The sequence below is a fragment of the Patagioenas fasciata genome, chromosome 1 (genome assembly GCF_037038585.1).
Source record: "Patagioenas fasciata isolate bPatFas1 chromosome 1, bPatFas1.hap1, whole genome shotgun sequence".
In the NCBI taxonomy this organism is placed as follows: Eukaryota; Metazoa; Chordata; class Aves; order Columbiformes; family Columbidae; genus Patagioenas; species Patagioenas fasciata.
In genome coordinates, this window is record NC_092520.1 from 190,910,490 (window position 1) to 190,933,378 (window position 22,889).

Here is a 22,889-nt window from a genome sequence, read left to right on the forward strand (position 1 = left end):
AACACCGGAAGTTTCTGCCACAGGCTGCATTATTGTCTGGGCCTTGTAGGAGCAGCCTCTGCAATGCATGGTCTGTACAGACATTGTGCATGTGTGCGGTAGACAAGCACTTCGGATGTGCTGTATTTATTGTGCAGGTGCAAATCAGCTGCTGAGTATGTGCAAAGTGGAGCTGACACTTCCCAGATATATCACATTTATTGGATGTCTGTGACAGAGCTGCTCTGTGCATGCACATGCACCATCACTTCGGTGTGCAGATAAGCAGAATGATCAGAGCTACTGTCACTACCATGACCAGGCTGCTAGATGTCCAAACATCTCTCTCAGCTTAAAGGAAAGACGACTTCTTTAGAAAAGCCTAGATATAGGTTGCTTTCATCCACAAATCACCCTCCCCCCCTGCCACCTTCTGTCTTCTCCTGCCCTCAAGGTCCAAACTTCCCAGTTGTATCTTGAGTCCACCTCTACACAACTCCTGTGATCCATGAATTTTAAAGGATTATCCAATGCAGTCTGTTCATCTACTTGCAGTTCACAAACCTGTGATCAGACTGAATTCCTGTCTTCTTCAGAAGTATCTTGCAACTCTAATTTCCACAAGGTTTTTCTCTCTCTTCTATGAGGAAGTAAGCCACTTGCCCAATCCTGGTTCCCACCACAAAGATTTTCACACAATCTTAGCTCCATTTGAGACCTACTCTTGAGGTCAAATCTCTCTCTCTGAGGATGTGAACATTTCAGGTTACTGGGGTTCTTGGATCAGGAACTGAACTCAGTCACTGAGGTCCATGTCTCTCATAGGCTGGTGTTCCTCCTTTCCTCTTTAGAACAGCATGGAAGAAAGCCCAGTCTTACAAACATGTAAGGACAACACTATTTGTTGAAATTCAGCTAGTGTTTTAAACAAGTCATCTTTTATCGAAATGAGAGGAATTGTCTAATAAGATCACTTGTTGCAACTTAACTATCAAAAGAAAAAAAAATGAAAAGCTTTTCATTTGATCTTATGCTCTTCTGTCATTTCTTCCCTGCACATTGTTGTCATGCATTTATTATGTGACATTTGTGGTGCTTCATTTTCTGTTAGAAGCTGAAAAAAAAGGCAAGGAAATCCAAGAGCCTGTGAAAAGAGCATGAGTCTCATTTCTGGCTTTGGAAAATACAAGGAGCGATCATTACTAGCCAGAGCTGTATTGGAGATGAAAAATAGCAGCTGGGAGCAATATTTGTCTTTTCCTCACACAGAAGAAGAAAACTCCCAACACCACAGCGCCTTCCCAAGCCGCTTCAGACAGAGTCCAGCCCAAAGCTGCTGGTCGGGGAGCAGAGATCCTGCCAAGGCACGTCAGCCTCAGCACACGCTCCGCTGCTGCCATTCTGCTGAACTATGTGGGCTTTAATTAACAGATGTACCTCCCCTAGGACAGAGGTCTCACGGCCAAACTAATTTTTCATGGGCAAGTTAATCTCACTTAAACCCTTAATTTTCCCTGTATAATAGAGGTTGATCATGTTAGTACTAATTCACAATTAAACCAGAAGCTACTAATGCCACCAAACAAACAAATCAAACCAAAATGAAAACCCACCACCTCTTTTAATTCCTCTTTCCCCTTCCATATTTCAACAACTACTTTTGCCTGAGTAATATCCTGACAACATATCCATGATTTAACTCTCATGTTTTAGCAGTCAGTTACTGCTGTTCGACACAAATTCTGCATCCCCTCATTTTTGTTACTGAAAATTATTTCAAATTAGAAATAGAGTCATGGAGCAAAGAGAAAAGATGCATGCCAATGCCAAATAATTCTGCAAGCATCCCACCCACATACTTTTGCCTCTTTTCTATCACACAGGCATTGTGTTTAATTATCATTGATTTTATGGAGTTGTTAGGAAATTATTGTCTCTGTGCTTAATTCTGTATGATTCTGGCTGTAAGACACTGTTTTGCTTTTCTATTTAAGAGTTTATCTGACATGGTTTTAGTAACCACACTAAAGGCTAGGTGCTGCAGTCTAAGTTTTCAGAGACACGTGCTCTGGGCCATCTTGTATCCATATCAATTGCAGTGAAAGAGCTCAAGCACAGCCCAGGACCCACCACGTTTTACCTTTCCCAAGTGGGAAGCCAGCTAACCCTCTCCAAAGCAGGTGTAGAAGATGCCCGATGCACGGGCAGTAGGGATAAGCTGGGACTTCAGGCTCCAGTAAGAGTCTAAGCCCTGAGATAACATAACAAGTCTGAACCAGGGTACAAGAACACGTATTCAAATTGCTAATTATTCACAGGCCTTTCACTGTATCCATCTGCAGCTCTCCATTGCCGTAAGCAGTCTCACCAAGATGGTATAGCATTAGCAGAAAAAAAGCAAACTGACCATGGCTGTTGTGCAGACTAATACCAGAAATACATTCTGCAAGGACTTTAGAAAACAGAAGCTGCTGAAGAGAGCTGAACTAAGTGGAAGGAGTTAATGGTGTTAATCTGTGCAGGATCTGAAGCAGCTAAGTGGTCTGCAATCCAGCAAGCTGCTCATTTCCAAAGAGTGTTGGGCAAAAAGACAGAGATATCAGCAGAGCAAGGGTCTCAAGTGGCAAGCTCACTGAAGCAGCAAGGGAAAAAAAAAACAGATAGGTAGTTTATGCCATTTGAGTCTTACTGTTTTGTCAAGAAAAAGACCCTTCATACAAAGAAGTGTTTTCTATGAGAGAAATCAGGAACCCACAGAGGCAGCTAGTGAGTGGGAATGCATTTATACCTATTAATACAAGATAGCTGTTTCACTGATATATGTGACATCATGATGACAAAGATCACAAGAGGATGACACTCAAAGAAATACAAAACAAACCACTAGCATAGGACAACTTTGTATTAGAAAAAAAATCTTTAGACAGAACAAGCTATTCAGAAGAGCAGAGAAAAATATTCACTAGCACCAGCAACATATATACTATGAAACAGAAAGTAGTACCAGCAAATAATTACACACACACAAAATGCAGCAGTATGGCACCAGACACTCCAGCTTATAAACAGAAGCATGTAGCAAGGGCAAAGATATTACGGGTTTTTAGCAGATGTGGGTTATATCATGCAGGAAAGGAATGTGTATTTTTAGGGAAGCTTTGTACAAAGAGACACAAATCGAAGCATTTTACATTAGCATCTAACACAGACAAGCAGAAGAAACAGTTCATACATGGCACACAACGGAAGAACATCTCCAAAAAGTAATGTAGCAGTAGTGAAACCATCTTTTGGCTACTATACAAACTAGGAACTGCATTGTGGTAAAGCATATGAAAATACTTAAACAGACCCAGGAAAAAAGACATTTGAAATGGATGTTGAAATGCAAATAAGCTGAATCTCTTGAGAAAGAATATGAGGTTTAGTCCATACCACAAGACTATTATCTTTTGGGAAGTATGATTAACAGGATATACAATGCAGAAGGCACAGAAAGAAAATGATAGGGCCACCACCAAAGGAAATACATCAGTCTGGGTTTCCATGCAAGAGAATATGTCTGCACGCATGGCACATGAAGGCTGATGAGTTTGCTAAAACTTCTACTGGTTTAGGGCATCTCACAACTGAGGAAATTAAATATATATATATATATTGAAAAGAGTGGGTATTGCTGTTCTTAAGAAGAATAATTAGTCATGGCATTTCTGAATGCCATCTATTCTCTGAAGAATGCATAGTGTGTAGGTGGGATTAGATAACTGGTGTGTGTGGCCATGTGCCTACCAGCAAGGCACAGGAAGGTGCCATTCAGCCAGCTTAGCTTTGGGTGCGTACAAATATTGGCATGTACCCCAAGGTGATTATCACTAATCTTTCTATATTCAATGGAAAAACAAAATTAAAAAATAAACCAAAACAAAACAAACACCTAAAGTACAGTTCATGCAACCAGTTTTAGAGGAGATGGATCACGCTCTAGAAATGCTTATTTCTCTTCAGCAACTCTAAGGGAAGTCTGGACATGTACATCATTGGTAGACAATGAGACTGTTAAAACCTTCTAGTAGGGAAAATTAGTGTCAGAGAAAGCACCAAAAGAAATGATTTCTAATGATTGTCTGTACCTGTTGGATAGAATTCCTGAAAAAATGCATGTATTTTGAAGACTTGCTTGTAGCACTTGTTTAGTTTGAATATTTCTAGGTCATTTTCCCTTGTTGCGAGCAATTTGACCCAGAAAAATATGTTAAGTCAGTGGAAAGCAGAGACATTGTGAGTATGGGAGAAAGTATACAACAGCCTTCTAAACGCTGCTTCATGCCTGTGTCACCACACCAGAGAGCACCAAAAACATAGTCCCACATCTGAGTGAACCATATGGTTGAAGAAGCCCTGGCAGATTCTTAAAGTTTTCAGTCCAGTCCTCCTTTGATCACTCCTCAGAAAATGAGAGAACAGAATGCTGGCTTGGACATGCTCTATAAACCCAGCACAGTTTGTTTTGCTTTGTTTATTCTTGTAGATGTGTAAACAATCCAGCCCTTCCATGGAAACACCACATGAATTGCATAAGCACAAGAATACACAGTAGCTGCCTCTGTGTTAGTAAGTAAAACACACACTGGACTGGTTTGCAGGTGCTTAGCCTGGTTGGTACAAAACCAACCCATATCTACATTATTCAGCTTTCTTAGCCTCCAAAAACAGAGTGACTGCATCCAGCCTGCCTAGTGGCAATGATCTTGGGCCAATATTAATCCCTTAACCGTGCCTGGGAATTGTTTTGGTTAGCCTACGCTAGACCATGCTAGTGACTGGACTAACTGGTTTGATAGTACGGGCAAGTGAGTTTCTGAGCCCAAGAGGGTTCCATGGCTCTATTTTATTGGCTTTTTTTGGAATTAACCAATACAACCATCATGTGCTTGTGTGATAGGACCTGTATAGTGTTTTCCTTTTACTAAAGCCGAGTCTATACCTCCATGACACTGTTATTTGTGAGCCGTTTCCATTCTGATGCTGCATTGAATAGGAGGAATTTGTGAAAGCCAAGTGCCCACATGCAGAGGTCCCTGACGGAACCAGGTATTCAGGTCGGGAGGGTCAATAAGACACAGTTACCTGCTCTCTACAGGAATTTGTAAAGCCCAAGACACAAAATGAGTATACCGTTTCAGGTTTGAATGAGTACACATAAAGTATTTTTTCCTCTGTGTGTCTGAGAGAGAGAGTGAGAGGGGTGGGGAGAAAAAAATAACTACTTATGTAAAGAGAAATTATGGGAAAAACAAGTTTCTAATCTTGAGTTTTCCCAAAAACCTCATATTGAATCTCCACTGTTTGCTTTCAGTTATCAGCCACAGAAAACAATTGCTTGAATCTCTGCCCTTCACAGCTGAATCATCAAGCAAAGATTTAGTCCAATTGGATTTCACAGAGATGACAGGATCTGTCAGTGACCTTAACAATGAAGATTTTCTCCTATGTCTGGTTTTATGTGCCAGGTTTCTTTGTGCTTGGCTATGGTCTTAGACATGATCACTGTAATTCCAGTGCGAAAGCCTAACTCAGACTGCTTCTTCAGAGCAGGGAGGGATCTGTGGTGTATTGTAGAGTTTTATAGCCAGAACAGGTGCTCTAGTCACCCACCTCATCATCATGAGGAGCATGCTTCTCTTAATTAAAAGAGTATATTATTCAAGGATATCTTGTTATGACCCAGTTTTGTCTTTAATATGGACAAATATAAAATGGTGGCATTAGGGGTCAGATTGGGATTAAAAAAAAAAAAAAGTCAAACATCGCAGTTTTGAATTCCATCTGCCTTCCTTGACAACAGGTTCCTTTACTGGTGTGATGAAGGTTCAGGACAGGAGGAGCCAATAACAGACAGAATACCCTCTGAACTCATAGATACTGAACCTTTGTGTCTTTCTTGTGGCAAAGACCAGGAAAATCTCCCAGTTTGGGAAAAGAAAGAAACAAAGCAACCAGACATGGTACTCCCTCACAAGGATCCCGTGAGAGCCCAGTCTCGACTGTGCCCATCAGAAAACCCAGATACTAAGGCATGCACCTTCAGAAGGCTCAAAGAAAACCTGACCTTGGTTCCTAAGCCATCAAGTCACGTTTGAAACCTACTCCCTTTTGCTGGATAATAGCCTATACAATACATCACAAGAAAATTAGCAATCCCTTTACGCTGCTATTAGCATTAATAGCTAATGAACTATAAAAGCAACAAACAGTTGTTGTTGCTTTTTCTGATTGATTAATTTAAATTTAACCTTAATTTGTTTAGATCTCACTGAGAAGCTGCTACCTTATTCTGAGCTACAACTGTTGCAATTAGGAGCAGTATCCCACTGTGAGTATAAGGCTGATTGCATGGTATGCGTTGGCAACAGAATAACATTGCCCAGATATCTATTGAAGTGATCAGACTTCTAACTCCAAAAATGCAGTATTATCTGTAAATATTTATTCAGCAACACATTTTGAAAGGAATATGGCATGGTAACATTTTGTGGATGGGAAATATTGTGTGCCTTACTTATTATACCCATCATTGTTGATGTCCAAATGTTTCTACAGAAATAAAGTCTTTAACTTTTTTGTGACAACTTCCATCTTGCTCTCTTTCCATCTTCAGAATGCTTGTATTTTGATTTTGACATAATATCTTCACAAAGCAATTGGATACCAAAGTGGATAATATTTCAGCATATTCGTATTATCGTCTTTCAAATACCCACCTCTCATGCTAGTCCAAGTGAAGTTGATGGCAAACTCTGAGAAGCTTCTGTCTAAGCTCTTAATGAACATAGGTTATGTTATTAAAAATTACACAGTACTTTTCATTACTAGATAAACCTTGACAAGTGGATGAAAAAATCTGTATCTAAATTATAAAGATTTTCTGCTGCTTTTACTGAAGAATTCATTCTCACAAGAAAACAGGATCCTATGGTATAGCTTCGGAATTTTAGGAACAGTAACAAAATAAAACTCTAAGATACATGAGAACATAGAGATTGATCAGGATATGGTGTTCCTGACAGTTAGGAAATCCCAGTGGGGATGGAGAATTGTTAGTTGCAAACTAAGGTACCATAAACCTTATTTTACTTTTTTAGATTCCTGATAACACAAGATAATTGCCAAAGTTGTCTTATCTGACTGGTTGAACTCAAAGGAAAGACTTTATTTCCATTCACTTTAACAGGATTTAAATTCCACTTTGAGTAAAAAAACACAAAAAAACCCTCACCCAGACTCCAGAGACCCTCAGTGTGATCAGAACAGTGTAATACTACATTGGCTCTTCAGTACTGCAGCCTGGCAGGAGCCCCAGTGCTCGAAGTCAAGGGTCTCCAAACTGCAGCTCTTCATTGCAGGTGGATCACACCCCCTGCAAGTGCAGCTGCCACACTGAGATGATGTCAAATGACTCACAGTGACATCGTGCTGGCACATAGGCTGTCAGGTAATTCAGGTCACCAGTGGTGGGAAGAGGCAGGAAAGCAGGAGTGTGTCTGTAGTCATCACCACCAGCTCTTCTAGGTCTCAGCTTCACATCTGCTCCAGCCCCAGCAGGCTCAAGACCACCATGAGGCCACTCCTAGTGCTGCTTCTCCTTTTGGTTTCCGAAGTATAAGGTATTGGTATGATGGCTCTCAAGCATTTGAAGAGGTTGATAGGTATCCAAGTGTCAAGAAGGTTGTCTGCACTTGTTGGAAATGTTTCACAGATAAAGCAATTCCCTTTTATGTGAGTTCATACAACCCAAAGTATTATATATGAGTGGAAAAATATGGGGAAACTTATATCATCAGTTTTGCTTATGCTAGCCTTCACTAGGTAAATTTATACATTCCCTGGTGGTATTACTTTCAAATACTATTTTCGTTGCAAAGGTACAGATATCAAAAAAAAAATTCCCTTCCAATGAAGACCCATTTTTTAAAGAGAATGAATGACAGGTTCCTGATTATTATAAACAGTCACAAAGTTTTAGTAATTCAATACATTCAAATTAATTTTGAGATATGTCTCCTGTGAGTTTATTTTTTCTTTGTGGATGAATCCAGAACTTTTCTGTTCCCTCAGCTGTGCTAGGTACTAGGAGCAGCAACAGCTTTGACATTACCTGCAGCAATTACAGCCCATCTGCCCAGGTACTTTGCTAAGCTGTAAAGTCTTCATGGTTGAATACAGACACAATCATGGGCTCCAGAAAGAGTCATTCCAGCTTGCATTGATGAGAGCCAAAGGCTGCTTAAAATCTACCAGGTACAAACAAGAGTTATACTTGAAAAATAAATATGGCAATTGTTAGGATTCAGCTCATCCAGCGTGTAAAATTCCTTAGTCTTCACAACGCAAGATGGCCTGTACCCAAGTCCAAGGGGAAATCTGAAAACAGACCCCACAATATCTTACACGAGAGCATTTTTTCCATCTTGCCTTTAAGCTGAGACACTGTGCAGGCAGCTGTGCACCACGCAGAGCAGCCAGCGACTCCAGCAGGCAACTGTAAGGCAGTGGGACTGGGGTTCGATCCCCGCTTCCAAGACTTCTTGAAAACAACACGTGCACTCCAGGACACCCAACAAGAACAGCAGCTCCAACCCCTCTGAAAGCCTGACCCAGGAGGGCAGAGGAAGAAGTAAGTCCTTTTTGCTTACTGTCCCACTGGCCCTATCAATCTCTTCATGTCAGACACAAAATAAACAAAGAGGCTTGGAGAGTGCCTTTGCTCCACAGGCTGAGGACTAAGATGGTCTCCTGGGGTGCAGACATTGAGGTTGTGAGTCAATCCAGCAAAGCAGGTTACAGCTGCACATCCTCCAGCTACATGAATAAGCAGCTTCACCACCAAATCATAATGCAAAAAGTGGTCACTATGACCAGTTGCTGGGATTTCTTATTTTCTCCCAGACATCGTAATTTTGGTAACTGGATTGCTTCAGGAGGCTGCTAGAAAACTACCTGCAGTGAAGGCAGTACTTGACTCAGGACAGACTGTATCTCTGTTCCATGCTATTAGAGGCACGTGTGACATAAGTGTTTGTTTTTTTCATGTTAATTTGCCAAAAACTTTGGTGTGAGCATTGCCCAAGTTAGACAGGCTGTTTCAACTCACAGTGCATTGAACAAGATTGTTCTGAGTTGAACTTTGCTAAAAAGAAAACAAACAAAAAGATTCATAACCTAATTATTTCATGTGTTGTTTGGCCACCACTTGATTAAAAAGGGGAGGAGAAAGGGACTATAAATAAACCTTGGAGAAGAGTGTGGGACACATTACAGGTTGGTGCTTCATGCTCCTTAAGAAATGAAAAAATAATTTAAACAACAACGACAACAAGCTAAGACCTTTGTAAAAGAAGGAGACCTCTCCTACAAAGGGCGTGACCAGCTGAACTGGCCAGGAAAACAAGAATGATGGTTAGGAAATAATCTCTTAATTCCATAATATATCTTCCCTGTGCACTGGGGTGAAACCAAGATCTTTGAAAAGTATTGTAAACCCTCTCTGAGTAACACAGAACAAAAACTAAATTCCCAGAATATGGAATAGTAAACAGTCTGGGGACTGGAAAATACTCCTGTAATTCCTGATATCCACATTGAAATGATTTCTGTCTGCTTATGAGTTGCTTAGGCATAGTAAGATCATTTTTAATTAATCCACGTTTTAAAAGATGGTTCTTTTTCAAATTATTGTGACTGAACAGCTGCAATTGGGCTAATCATGTGCTGCAGACCTGGGACCCAAGTAAAATCTCCATCTCTCTCTCTCTCTGGTCCAACGACTGCTTGTCATTTATGCAATGAGAAGCAGTCCAAGGAAAGCAGGAGACACTCGAATAGACACAATGACTCTATAGAATAGGACAGACACTACTGGAGTATACAGAAGCTTGTGAAGCAGAAGGGGTATTTGAATGTGAGTGTGACCTCCCTGGCAAGAACTCAACCCAGTACACTCTTCTTCACCCTTAAGCTGGTTATCTCTGGTTTCAAGCAAATTCCTCCCAATGAATTTTTTTTTGGTACTAATGTATAAAAAAAATCAAAATCTACTTGTAAACTCCTACAGAGAGTTGTGAGTGCTGTTTTGTCAAAAAAACTTACGAAAACATTCAGAAAAAAATCTTATAAAGTAACACCCTCTCTAATTAGTATAGAGACAGATGTAAGTTAAATATAGTAAATGCAACTGAGCTGTGATGTATGCCTTTGCTTTTAGAAATTAAAGTAGCTCTTTGCCCACTCTAACTCCTACTACAAGTTAGTCTGCTGTGCAATAACATACAGCATCAGGGAAGATTTAAAACAATTTGTGCCTGCTTTTTCAAGAAACTTGAGTTTTGCATTTCTGAGGACTCAGCTGCCTGTCTTATGGTAGATCCATTTTGGGGTAGCTCAGTCTCTGCTATAGTTGTAATCCTGACATAATTTAATATCTTCACCAAAAAATGCCACTGTACACTGCATTTTTAAAGGTATTTGAGAAGAACATAGCTAGAGAAACAGTATGCTCCAGAAGAACAGAGGAAACATTGTTTGCAGGGAAGGGTGTTTCTGCTGCTTAGGACTAGCAAATCAAAACAGTCCATTACTTTATTATGTGAAATCACAATAATTACAGGTTGTCCACAAAAGTAATTATGAATTTGTTTTGGTCTTTACCTAACTGTTCTAGCCAGTTCTACTGTAGGTCTTAAAACTGGATGTTCCTATAAATTGAGAAATGTCATCTAAATTCATTTTTTGCACTTCCTAGGTTCACAGGATGCAAAAGCATTACTGGACAGAAGCAAGCGTTGGCCCTCAACTTTTAGTATAGATTTAAAGTAACCCGAAGTGGTTTTTAAGATGTGTTCTTGGTTATGATGAACAGGTTAATGTATTTTCTGGCAAACATAAAAGAAAAAGGATTATGTAATTCCTGCATTCCTTATAATCGTTTTTTATTATTTAAGAAATAACGTATTGTTCCTTTAAAATACAGTAGGTTAGAAAATAAGATTGCCATTTCTTTTTTGTTTTCTGGTGAACACAGGAAAAGAAACAATCAAAGCCTTCTCTAGCTAAAGGCAAATGATTGGTTTACTGAGTATATTGTGGTTCAGGTTTTAACTTCCACAGCAGAGATTACTTTTGCAAATTATTGCTTGTTCAGAAGAAAAAAGTATTCATCTAAATATATTTATCATCCAAATGGTTTTCATCATTGTTATTTAAAAAAATGTTATTTTTCAAGATTATTTCTTTTATATCTGAGTTAGGCAAGATTTCTATGTTGAGGTATATACTCTTCAGATATTTCATGGTATTATCAAGAGGTTAAAAAATGTTTTAGAAATATTTTGAAAAGGTTTATTTTGTGTTACCAGTTATATTTAATCCCTCTAACCATGAATCAAGGTTTCTTTTACATGATGTGTCAGTCTGCCACTGAATTTTGTTGTCCCATCCCTGAAAATAAAACTTTAACCTGCCTGTACAGTTGCAGATAAGCTGCTTACACTTATATTTGTAAAGTATCACTCTTTCATTTTCCACACAAAATAAAACTTATGCATTAATTTTTCATATGATTATTCAGGGAAAAAAAATCAGAAAAACAGCTTTTCTGTGTGTTTTAATTGATTGGTAACTGCAGATGATTTCTTAGAAATAACATAATACTTGTGGTGAAATATTAGCCATCTCAAAGGTAGAAAGGGAGGAGGTTTTGTATTTCCACAGGTATGGTTATTGGATTTAATACTGTGCCTAATCAAATATGCAAGACTTTGATTACAGCAGTGTGACTCAACAGTGGAGCCTTTAAATAAACTCCATGAGAGCTTCAAAGGAGGGCTGAAGATAAACGCTACTTGTACTTCATAATATCACCATTGGTTTTAAAATGAGAAGTTTTGTATTGTTTCAGGAGTCACAGATTACTGAAGGAGAATGAGAACTTTCTGCAAAGCCAGGGGACTGTCGGTGAGTCCCGGCAGCTGTTGCAGGGGGTCACTGGGTGCTCTGCAGCCCCTGTTGGGTCATCCAAAAGTAACCCAGGCCGGGAGGAGAAGGAGGACCCAGTATGAAGTGGAGCTGTAGCAACCATCGCGCTTACAGGAGTTCAAACTGCCCTTGCTTTTAGGGGAGAGGTGGGAGTTACTGGATTGTTACTACTGCAGTTGCCAGCAGGGTACAACTCACTACCCCGTCTGTAAGGATGGTACCTGAGCAAACCAGTAACCAAATAGCCAGTGCGTGGAAAGATTTACATTCCTACAGAGTTAGAATCACTTTGTACCACCATGTCAAACCTCAGGCTCAAATGAGGTCTCCATTTTCTTTACCAAGCACCGAAGAACAAAACGGTGACTGTCGCAATTCTAAGTATGGCGCATGAGGTGCAGAGTAAGGAGCTTTCTAATTTTCTAGTTTTCAAGCACTGTCCAATTAAACTGTTCTGGTCCTAAGCTGTGACCGACATGCCTTCATTTGAGGTGAATCCACATGAACCTGTAACACTTTGTTTAGTCCCTCTGTTTTCACAACTGTGGGAATTAAAAAGACAAAAGAAAGAGGAAAAAAAAAAAGGCATCTTTGACTGAATATTATCCAACATCCACATTGGGTGCCTTGAGATACGCTGGATTTCTGTTTAACAACCTGCGAAGTGGAACATAGTCTTGGATAGCTATTGGTAAGCTTTGCGCTTAGTTTACATTTTGACATACGTGGATTTTTTTCTCTAAAAACAAACAAAAAAAGTGCTAATATCTTTGCCCCACTCTCCCCCCCGCCTTGAGGAAGGGCGGGGTGTCTGATCACCAATAAAGCAGTAGTAAAGCAAAGCCACTAGCGTTTAATATTCAGAAAGAACTTTGTGAGAAGATCCCGCTGCTGCTGTATTTTATTTCCCCAGCGATGTATGGCAGCTTTGGTAATTCTGGTAGTTCTTCCAGATACTTTCAGCAATTACTCGCGTTAACATAACTATAGCATCTGATGAGGACAGAAGAAATTCAGTCCCATCTGAGAAATCCTGGGCAGGGAAAGCAGCTCCTCCTTGACAAGAGCTCTCGGCTCTAAGTCTCACAGGCACCAGTCTTGTCTCCCTTTTATTCTGTACCAAAATGAAGCTGCTGTGATCGATGGGGGCTGGGCCACAGTGTCGTCGGGATGCTAATGCTCAACTCTACAACTCTGTTTTAGCAGATCCAGAGACACCAATGCCTTCTCCTCCCAGCATCCAGGATGGACTGCCAGAATAAGGCTGACCAGTTGACATGCAAAATACGAATAATACGGCAATGACTCTGACTGGCAAACAGGAACCAGAAAGTAAGGCCTTTCCTTTAGGTACAGATGACTTAATTTCTCCTGTCAAAATTATTCACAATTAAAAAAAAAAAAAAAAGCATTAAACTCGTCTGTGATAAGAAGAGCTCTTAGCAGCTCTAAGCTTTGTATGTATATGAAATTATAGCTTTTGTCTCTCATGATGATTTCAGCAGCTTTGAATTGCCTCTGACCATTAACTAGAAATTCACTTAACCTCAGATTAATCTTGAAAGACAGGAAATTAAAGGTAATGCTGTACAGGCCTTCCAAGACATGTATTAATCGCACCCTTTGACACAAACATGGCTTTATACAGCAAAATAACAAATGAGCTACCCTTATCTCCCTGAGAAGTCCCACGTCTGTAGTGTTTACCTCAAGAAATCTAGGAAGGAGGAACACTTATCCATGCCCATCACTGACCTTCTCTACTTCACCTTGGAATAAAACTAGACTGCCTCATTTCTACTCCATTTCAAAACACAGACACTCCTGTACATGAGTTCCTTAGTAAAATAGCATTCTTCATCGGGAAGACACAGAAGAACCCAGATTATGCAGTGGCTACAGATCTCTTACAGGAAGGAAGGCAAAATATCGATTATAATTTATAAACCTGTAAACGGTCTATGGTCAACAGCATCGGAAATTCTCTCTCCTCTAACCACAGAAAATGAATAAATAAGCTGCCACTGTCTGGGGAAGCCTGAGCTTTCTCCCAGCACTTAGAAAACAGTCTGGAGAAACAAGGTGGAGCAAAGAATTGCCAGGGATCGGGGTAATCAGTGCACACAGTCTTTTGTGGTGCCTTCAGGCCTCATCTAGATGTTTGATTTGAGGCTGATGTTACGTGTTCATCACATCGTGGCTAGTTTAGATTCTTCTTTCACTTCATCATATGTTTAATCCTTTCATCATTACATGAAATACTTTTGTGACTGTTTCAGTACACTTGGAGTGCTTGAATAGTTTTGAACTGTTTAAAAGTCATAAAATGAAGATACTTAGCACTTTGCTAAGACAGTTGCAGTACCTTGTACTACCACGCTTGCTGAGCAATAAGAAAAGTAAGTTGGAATTCTGCTTCGATTTATTTCACTCAAGCAAAAAGCTCAGAGAAATGGCACACCCACGCAATTTCCGTGGGATCTTTGGGACATCTTACCTTTCCGTATGTGTTGCACAAGTTTACGTTTGGCAAGCACAGAAAGAAAAGAAACGAGCGATGCACTTCAGTCACCTTTTTGGGGAGTGATTTGTCCGTGTTGAAGCCCGAATGACCCTCTCCCTGACTTGGGAGCCGGGCAGAGCTGAAGGGGAAGCGGTCACGGGGAGTGGTCCTCAGGGGAAACCCAGCCTGTCCCCTCTCTTCTCTACCTCTTTCCCGCCTCCTGGTGTACCCGGGATCCCTTCAGCTGCTCACTCAGCTCTCCCCTCTCACACTCCGCTCGCTCCGCCACCCGTGCCGGCTCCGGCCGCCGCAAGGTAGCGTGGAAACACGGGGACCAGCTCCCCGTCTCCTCGAGGTCTCCGAAGCGGAGACCCTCTCCGTGGGGGTCCCCACGCCCCTGCACACGCACGGCGTGTCGGTGGGCCGCACTGAGGTCCCTCCAGCCGAATCATCAGTGGGGCTCTGGGCTGCTTCTCCCGGGAGCCGGAGGGAAGCGGCGCGTCCCCGCGGCTCCCCCGGGCCCCGAGAGGGGCTGAGCCTACCGGTGTGCGCGGGGTCCGGCCGGACTGGAGATCGGACCTGTTGCTTTGCTTTGTAGCAGTACAGTCGTCAATTCGGATTACCTCAGTAATCCGGGATGTGAGAAAGGAGAAAGATTCCCATCCCCTTTCGGCCACCTTCAAAGGTGGACAGTGACACAAGTGCCGCCGGCTTAAACTTTAAGGCCAGAGCCGCTGCTTGCAGACGCCCCTGAGAGAGGCGGCCTGTGGAGGAGGGCGGGAGCGCCGCCTGCAAAGGGATATCCCCCTCCTGGACGTAACGATTTAGGCACAATTATAACCATCGTATCTCGCTCCATCCCCTATGGCCAAAACCGAGGAGAGGCTGCAAGTGCTGCAAAATCAAGTCACCTACAGGGACTCCCCGCGGGACCAAATCACCCGTTTGTGAGGGCTCCGCTCCGGAGCAGACGTGATCGCCAGGTCCCCCGAGAACGGGACAAACCCCCAGCGCCCGCGGGGCGGCGAGCGCTTCTCCCTGGACCTCCCCCCGGCACCCGGCCGGGGGTCACCGTCCTCGGGCCCTGCTCTGGAGAGAACCGCCCGCCCTGCCCCTCACGCCGTTTCCCGGCGCGGCCCCCGTGCCCGGAGGGGACGGCAGCGGGACGTGAGCGGGTACGGTTACTCTTCGCGGGGGGCAGCACCCGTTTTTCATGGCTGTTTGGGTTACCCCCGGGGGCGTTACAAACCCAGCCTCCCCCTCCCACCTCTCCTCAGGCGCCCACCGACGAGCGGGCTGCGCTTTCAAGGCTCGGCTTGGCAGAGTCTGCTGAGCAGCTAATAACATAACAACCCGGCTTTGATCAATCGGAACTAATTACCCCTCTTAATTAAAGTCTTTAGTGGTTGTTTCCGTGTTTTGGCAAAGAAGCGGGAGAAGTTTGCCGTTAGCCAGAGCCAGCGCTGCGTTCCCCACCTGCACGGCCGAGCCGCAGCCCTCGGGCCGGCAGCACCGACCCCCGCCGCCGCAGTCACTCGTGTTTAAATATTTATTTCCACCAGGTCAACGATTTTTTTTCCCCACGTGCAAGAATCAAACCGAAATTCAAATCCGTACATAGAGAGCCAGTTCTGTCCATATAGATATGATATATAGGGTAGAGAGGGAGAGGGGGAAACCAAGAAGGGGGGGGATAACCAGCAGGCAGCGGAGGCAGGGCAGGATCAGCACAATGGAAATATATATACATCGAAATAATTAAAGTGGTGCAGCGTTCCCTGCTAGGGTAATACAGATCCCAAATAAATACCGCAGAAATTGGTTTGGTGCTTTTTCGTTTTTTAAAAAGTAACCAAAACCAAAAACCCGAAACATCTCTCCACGTGAGATGCAATGACAGCAGAAAAACAGTCTTTAGGAAAAAAAAAAAAAAAACACAGGAAAAAATATATCAGTCCCATAAACGTTAGTGGCGACATAGAGCATAATACACAAAACCGCTTAAGAGTTGCATGCAAAGAGGTGGGCGGCGGCGGCGGTGGCGGCAGCTCCGCGGCGAGCCGCGCTCCCTCCGCGCTGGCGGCCGCTCCTCACGGCTGGAGCGGTGTCGGGCCCTGCAGCAGCGGCCCGGCCGGCGGCGGCTGGTCGAGCCCCCCCAGTTCGGCGGGGGGCCGGGGGAGTCCCAAGGCACTGTCGTGCAGCTTGCGGACGTGCTTCTTGAGGTCAAAGTTCCTGCAGAAGCCTTTGCCGCAGGTGGGGCAGGTGAAGGGCTTCTTGTCGTTGTGGGTGTGCATGTGGAAGGTCAGGTTGTACACCTGATGGAAAGCCTTGTTGCAGATATTGCACTTGAACTGCTTTTCCCCGCTGTGAGTCAGCTTGTGGTTTTTGTAATTGCCTGGGAACGAGACAAGTAGGGAAAAGGGACCTGGGGCTGAGAACTGGGCACTTCAAAGAGTAGGAAAAGATCCCCAAATTTTATCCCACCCCCAGAACCCGACTTTAGCCGACCTCATAGCGAACACCCGTCTTCTCCCCATCCTCCCCGCGGCTGTTCCTTTGACACATGAGAAGAGAATTATCGAATAAATAAAAATCATACCAATTGCAGAAATAAAACTCCCGAGTTTAGCCTTCCCAGCCAACGGGGAGAAAAACTAACCAAACTCCAGCACTTGGAGGGGAAAACAGGCGGCAAACTAGTTTGCCAAAACGAGCTCGAAGCTGCGTGTTGCCGTGCGTGTACAACGGGCGCTGCCTGCGGGAAGGCTGCCCCTGCGCTCCCCCGAAAACGAAAGCTCTGCCCCACTCCGGGGAGCATGCTGTAGGAAATGTGTCGGGGCTAGAGATAGGTAAAATTAACCTAAATCTCTAATAACAGAAATTAAAACCAAAATCAACTTCCCCCCTCCATTGCAAATTGTCCCCACACCTTGACCTCGCCTGGGGGAGGCTCGGGAAAGGGAGAGGGCGCTGGAGACAGGTACCTTTCTGGTGAAATCCTTTGCCACAAAATTCACAGACAAAAGGTTTGTAACCGGCGTGTATTCGCGTGTGTGTGTTGAGGGTCGAGCTCCGGTTAAAGGCTTTGCCGCACTGGTTGCATTTATGTGGTTTTTCCTGGAGGGAAACAAACGCCGAGTCACAGCTTGTTGGCCAGTTTGTTGGCTGTTTGTAAGGTTTGTGTGCTGGTTTGCGGGATTTGTGTGATAGCTGACGGCTCGCCGTCGCCGGGAGCGGGGCACCTCGTGGTTACCCCATCGCGCTTGGGGCAAACAAAATCCCGGGCTCCGGCTCGGCCGACCCCGCACCGCGACTCTGCCTCGGAGCGACGGGACAGCGCCGGGCTCCCTAAAAGGCAGGAGCGAAGGGGTCACGGGGAAAGATGAAGGGAAGGAAGGATGGATGGAGGCTCACCTGGGTGTGGATGATCTTGTGCCGGCAGAGCGTGCTCGCCTGTCTGAAACCCTTCCCGCAAACTTTGCAAACAAAGGGTCTGGCTCCCGTGTGCACGGGCATATGGCGAGTTAAGTTATAATGTGCGTTAAATACCTTGAGAGTGAAATCAGACAAAATAAAATTGCGATTAGAAGACAAGAGCGCCGAGGGGAAGCTGTAGTTTAAAAATCAAGCAAGCAAGCGACCGACAACCCGGCGGACAGACGGACGGGGGTAGGAGGCTGGGGAAGCAAGGGAAAGGGAGGCGGGCTGCGGCTCTACTTGCCTTTCCACAAACTTCACACGTGAAAACTTTGGGCTTGCTGCTCGGGGATCCGCGGCTGAACTCCGAGGTCTTGTAGGCGATTTTTTCCGAGAGGATCTGAGCACTCTCTTTCATGTAATGCTGCAGCTGAGCCTGCGACAAGTCCTTGAAGGCCACCCCCGCCGGGTACTTGTCCACGGCCGGCAGCACCAGCTTATTCCGCTCCGCCAGGTAAGCCTTGGGCTGCGGGTGCAGAGGAGAGCTGAGGAAATAAGAAGCCACCGGATGGATGTTGACACTGGAGGACGGGTGACAAGGGCTGTCGCCTCGGTTGAAATAGCACAGGGCTCCCATGGCGTGGAAGGAGGAGTGATTGACCACTCGGGGTCTTACCAGTTTGTACTGCTGCAAGGGCAGGGCGTCGCGGGGGAAATCGCCTTTCAAGCTCAGGGCACAGTTCAAGAGATCGCCGCAGCTAAAGGAGGGCGAGGAAGAGGAGTCTAAATGAGCCTTCCTGGGTTCCGCTCCAGCCACCGCCGCTTTGGGCAGGGGGTCGTACGCCACCGGGACAAAGGGGATCATGCAGGGGATGGAGGAGTTGAGGTGCAACGGGTGCTTGGGGTCGCCTTTGGCCACGGAGCCGTGGAGGAGCTGCGGGACGGGGATGGAGCGGGGCTCTGGCGTCCGCGCCATGATGCGTTCAATGGAGAAGGCGAGGGGCTTGGGCGTGCTGATCATGTTGCTCCTGGCAGACAGGCTTTCTCTGGCCGGAGTCGCCGCTAGGATTTTGGTCGCCGTGTGGTGGCCACTATTGTCCATGGCTGAATTGCATTTGTTCGCCCGGTTTGAGCCGCTTTGGTAGACGCCTCTTTTTTTTTTTTTTTTTTTTTTTTCTCCTGTTCTCCCCTCTCTCTCTGTTTCTTTCACTCTCTCTGCCCCTTTTCTTGTCACTGATCTGCAAGGAGGAAGACCAGCATCGCCGCCGCCACCATCACCATAGCCTCCCTCGGCGGAACCAGCCTTCTCAGTCCAGTGGACTCATGCCAGCCCATCACAGTTTACTTTGGCGCACCAATGACTCGGGACAATCGCTACTTATTTCTATCAATAGAAAGTGTTGTGTCAATAACGCAGCCAAGATCTCGCCAATCGTTAACTTCCAAGAGGAGAAGGTAAACTAGATAATTGCTCAATTCGCTTCCAACAGTCAACAGGAAAAGTTTTTTCCCCCCCAGTAAGCGCCTACTTTTCATTGGCGCCCGCGCCTCCCCCGCCCAGGGAAGGAGGTGTCTCTTCCTCTTTCTTGCCTCTCCCCTCTCTCCCCTCTGACTCCCTCTCTCTCTTTTTTTTTTTTTTTATTATTATTATTATTATTTGCAATCTGCTTAACCAGGCTTTAGAGGCCAAGCAAATCCGAGATCAATTTTCTTGTTTGGCTTTAAGTGACATCATCTAAAATCATTGTCCAAGTGCTAAACAGGAATGTGAAACCCAATTCAAGGGCAAGCGCCAGGGTATTTGTCAAACGAGGTGCTGCAGAAGAAGCGGCTGGAGGGGAAGCTGTTTGTTTCCTTGCCATTTTCCAGCCTGAGCTCTCCTTGTGCGTGGGGGTGTGTGTGTCTGAGGAAGGGAGAGAGATAGCTGCTCTGCTCCTGGGTCGGCTCCTGGTCTGCTCACTGCTTTAAAAAACAAGGTCAGGTGGCGGTGAGCTTTTGGAAAACACAGTAAAAAAAATGAGCGGGGAACTTGCGACAGGCAGTCGGTGAGAGCAACACATGGGGACACGGGAGCCACCCGGGCCAAATCCAACGAGTGCTTGCGAGCAACAAGGTGAATCAAAACCTGGGGCTGAGGAAGAGAAGGAGGTAGGAAGAGGGAGGAGGGAGTACCTTTTAAACCTAAAGATCTAAAGCACCAAATATATATATACATATATATATATATATATAAAGCAACCTGCATATAAACTGGATATAACGTCCGTGTCCTTAAATAATAGATGCACGACACAAACATCGAAAACTGACGATCGGTATAGATATGCAAAAAAATGTAGTACACGCACACTGCTTAAAGATACATATGCACCTAAACAGATGCGCTCCCTATATATTTAGGGAAAGCCTGGCGGCCCTGTTCTGGACGGGTAGCTCCAACGACCTGGGGGTTTGTACTTACAGCGAAGTAGGGGGTGGAGGAGAAGGACAGAGGTGGGTAAGGCCCTTTCTGCATTAATCCCCCTGTTCCACGACCCGACAGTTTGGTGTCAGAACAAGCTCCCATTCCTCCCGTCGGTTTGGGATTCACTTGGCTGTTGACTGAGAGACCGATGCCGAAATCCTCGGGAGCAGATGAGGGTCCCTCCATCCTCCCGCTGTCCAGGAGGAGGCGGCCGCGGGGGTACCGCGGGCAGAGCCCGAAGGCTTCCCCGGCGGAGGGGACCACGGGGCGACCTCCACACCCGCGGGTCAGCATTGCCCTTCCCGGGGCCAGGCAAGGGAAGAAGGAGATCCTGGGTCTTGCTATTGGAGAGGTGCCTCCAGCGAGGCAGGGAGGCCCGGCCTCCACTGCTCAGGTACCGCCTGGGAAGCCTGCAAAAAGCTATGTTTCCCCCCACCCCCGACCAAGGACAACACGCTTGCGGGGAAGCTGGAGCAGGGAGGAAGGCCTGAGGCGCCGGGGAGGGATGGACGGAGGGAGACATCCTTGCCCTCGGCGCTGTGACTGGACCGATGCCGCCCTGGGTTCCTGCGGCCCGTTTGAGGAGGACAAGGCAGTAGGTGCTGTACGAAGGTAACCCCGCAGCCAGGAGCTCCCGTACGAGCATCGGGGAGGTGCCGGGGAAAAGGGAAGAGATTCCCCCCGGTCCCCGGCACAGGCGTCCGACGGCGGGTGGGCGCCCGGCACCCCGCCCCGCGGGGAATGCGGCTCGCACGCCCTGCGACCTCCCTGTCCGCCCTGTTCCCTCGGTGCCCCGGAGTGCAGGCAGGCGACAGGAGCTGGGGCTGATTCCGAGTTGCGCCTGGATGGGCACAGCCGTGGGGGCAAGCGTGGAGTGGAAGAAGGGCCCGATCCGTGCCGGCCCCGCTGCTTCTCTCCAGCCCTGCTCTCTGCTTTCCCGCGGCCGCTGTGGGGGCCGTCGGCCGAGGCGCAGCTGCCACCACCCCCCCGGCAGATGGGTCGCGGCTTTGAGACGGTAATTGCTGCCCCGGATCGGGTTGCGGCAGCCGCCCGCCTCTTACCTGCTGCTTCTCGCACCGGCACCGCCAGCCCCGGCTCGACTGATGTTACTGGCCGGGCGGTGGCCGCGGGGACCCGAGGGCCGTGCGGGGCAGCTACCCCAGGCTGCTTGCTTCTCCGGGGTGTCGATATCTCTAGTTTATTTCATGTCTGCCGGAGGAGCATTTCCTCCTTCAGAGCAATTTGCATTTAATTCAATCTAGGCAAATTGGTGCTGAAGAAGGGAATTATTGTTGAGTGGGTTTTAGAGGCTTCAAATCCCATATACTTAATATGTTAACAGCTTGCTCTTAACCGGTCTTTTTGGGATTGACTTTTTGACATGTGTTTGAAAGTAAAATATGTAGTGTAATTTGAGCAGGGTAAATATCCCAAAGCAGCAATTACAGCCTTGCCATTACAATTATACTGGCCTCCTCAATACTGAGATACACTCTTGAAGAAGCGGGAGCTTGATTGTCGTTACTTCGTTACTGATATGCGTCCGTTTCGCAGCACACACGAAAACTTCTGTTCGTGTCTAATTACGAAACAGCAATCTAAAAGTCAGATTTTTAAAAAACTTCTTCTTTTTTTTTTTTTTTTTTTTTTTGGGGGTGGGGGGAGCAGTTATTCCGTTCTCTCCCAGAGATGGAGCCTTATTAGTGATGGAGCTGCCCGCACTATAGGTAGACTTACTAAAAATCAATCTCGATATATTTTTTTAGTCCTGTCCCGAGCTTTGCCTTACGATTAGACCAACATTTAGCGATGTTACGTATCTGCCGAGCTGCGATTATCCTGTAGTTGTGCCGGTGCAGGGTGGTTTTTCCCGAGGCAGGAAAATATATGGGATCTGAGTGTGGTGAAAAGTAACCTCTTGGCTTTTTTTTTTTTTTTCCAGGGGACATCAGAATCTCTCTCCAAGCTGGCAGCACGTACCGAGTCCCGGCAGAAGGGGCCGGTAGGGGAAGGAACCAGCCCACTGGCCTCCCAGAGTTACAGACTGTCGGAGAAATTAAGGGCAAAAGTTTTGCCTCGAGTTGATTTCGTGTTCTGCCCGGAAAAGCTGCTGTTCTCTTTTTCCCCGTAATCGGTTTTGTGTTTCAATCGCTCCTAAGCTATGTTCTTGATATTGCTCACTTGCGTTATTATTATAACGTATCTCTACATGCACTCGAAATCCTAGTCACCGGCGAATTCATCTCGTCGTCAGGATTACTCCAATCCGATCCCAGAGGCGATTAGAGGGAGGTAAAATACCGCCTAAAGCCTAATCTTTAATTTCTTCCTCCTTAATAAAATGAATAATTCTATTGCGTTTTTAAGTAAAAAATGAATTGAAAAGGATAATAACTCCGCTAACCTTCTGTTGCGTGTATTAATCTTTTCCTGGAAGTGTTTTCCCGCAGCGCTCCTGCCCGAGCCGGCTGCGTCTCACCCGCTGCCCTCTCCCGT

The 22,889-nt window shown here is 45.5% G+C and overlaps 1 protein-coding gene across 1 annotated transcript; it reads right to left on the reverse strand.

Moving 5' to 3' along the window:
• Window positions 1–16,047: 16,047 nt before the first annotated feature.
• FEZF1 (FEZ family zinc finger 1) lies at window positions 16,048–21,982 on the reverse strand. Its single transcript, XM_065832894.2, has 5 exons — window positions 20,391–21,982; window positions 18,234–19,313; window positions 17,927–18,061; window positions 17,497–17,629; window positions 16,048–16,907 (listed from the first exon to the last, which is right to left on the reverse strand). Exons 2-5 carry the CDS (start codon window positions 19,029–19,031, stop codon window positions 16,603–16,605), a joined length of 1,371 nt encoding a protein of 456 aa, XP_065688966.1. The 5' UTR covers window positions 19,032–19,313; window positions 20,391–21,982; the 3' UTR covers window positions 16,048–16,602.
• Between the last annotated feature and the right edge of the window lie 907 nt (window positions 21,983–22,889).

Coding starts and splice junctions, on each gene's coding strand:
- FEZF1 (XM_065832894.2), bottom strand. CDS start 19,031: ATGGACAATAGTGGCCACCACACGGCGACCAAAATCCTAGCGGCGACT. Junction 17,630..17,926: donor ACAAGATCATCCACACCCAG/GTGAGCCTCCAT, acceptor GTTTCCCTCCAG/GAAAAACCACATAAATGCAA. Junction 16,908..17,496: donor CAAAGGATTTCACCAGAAAG/GTACCTGTCTCC, acceptor TCTCGTTCCCAG/GCAATTACAAAAACCACAAG.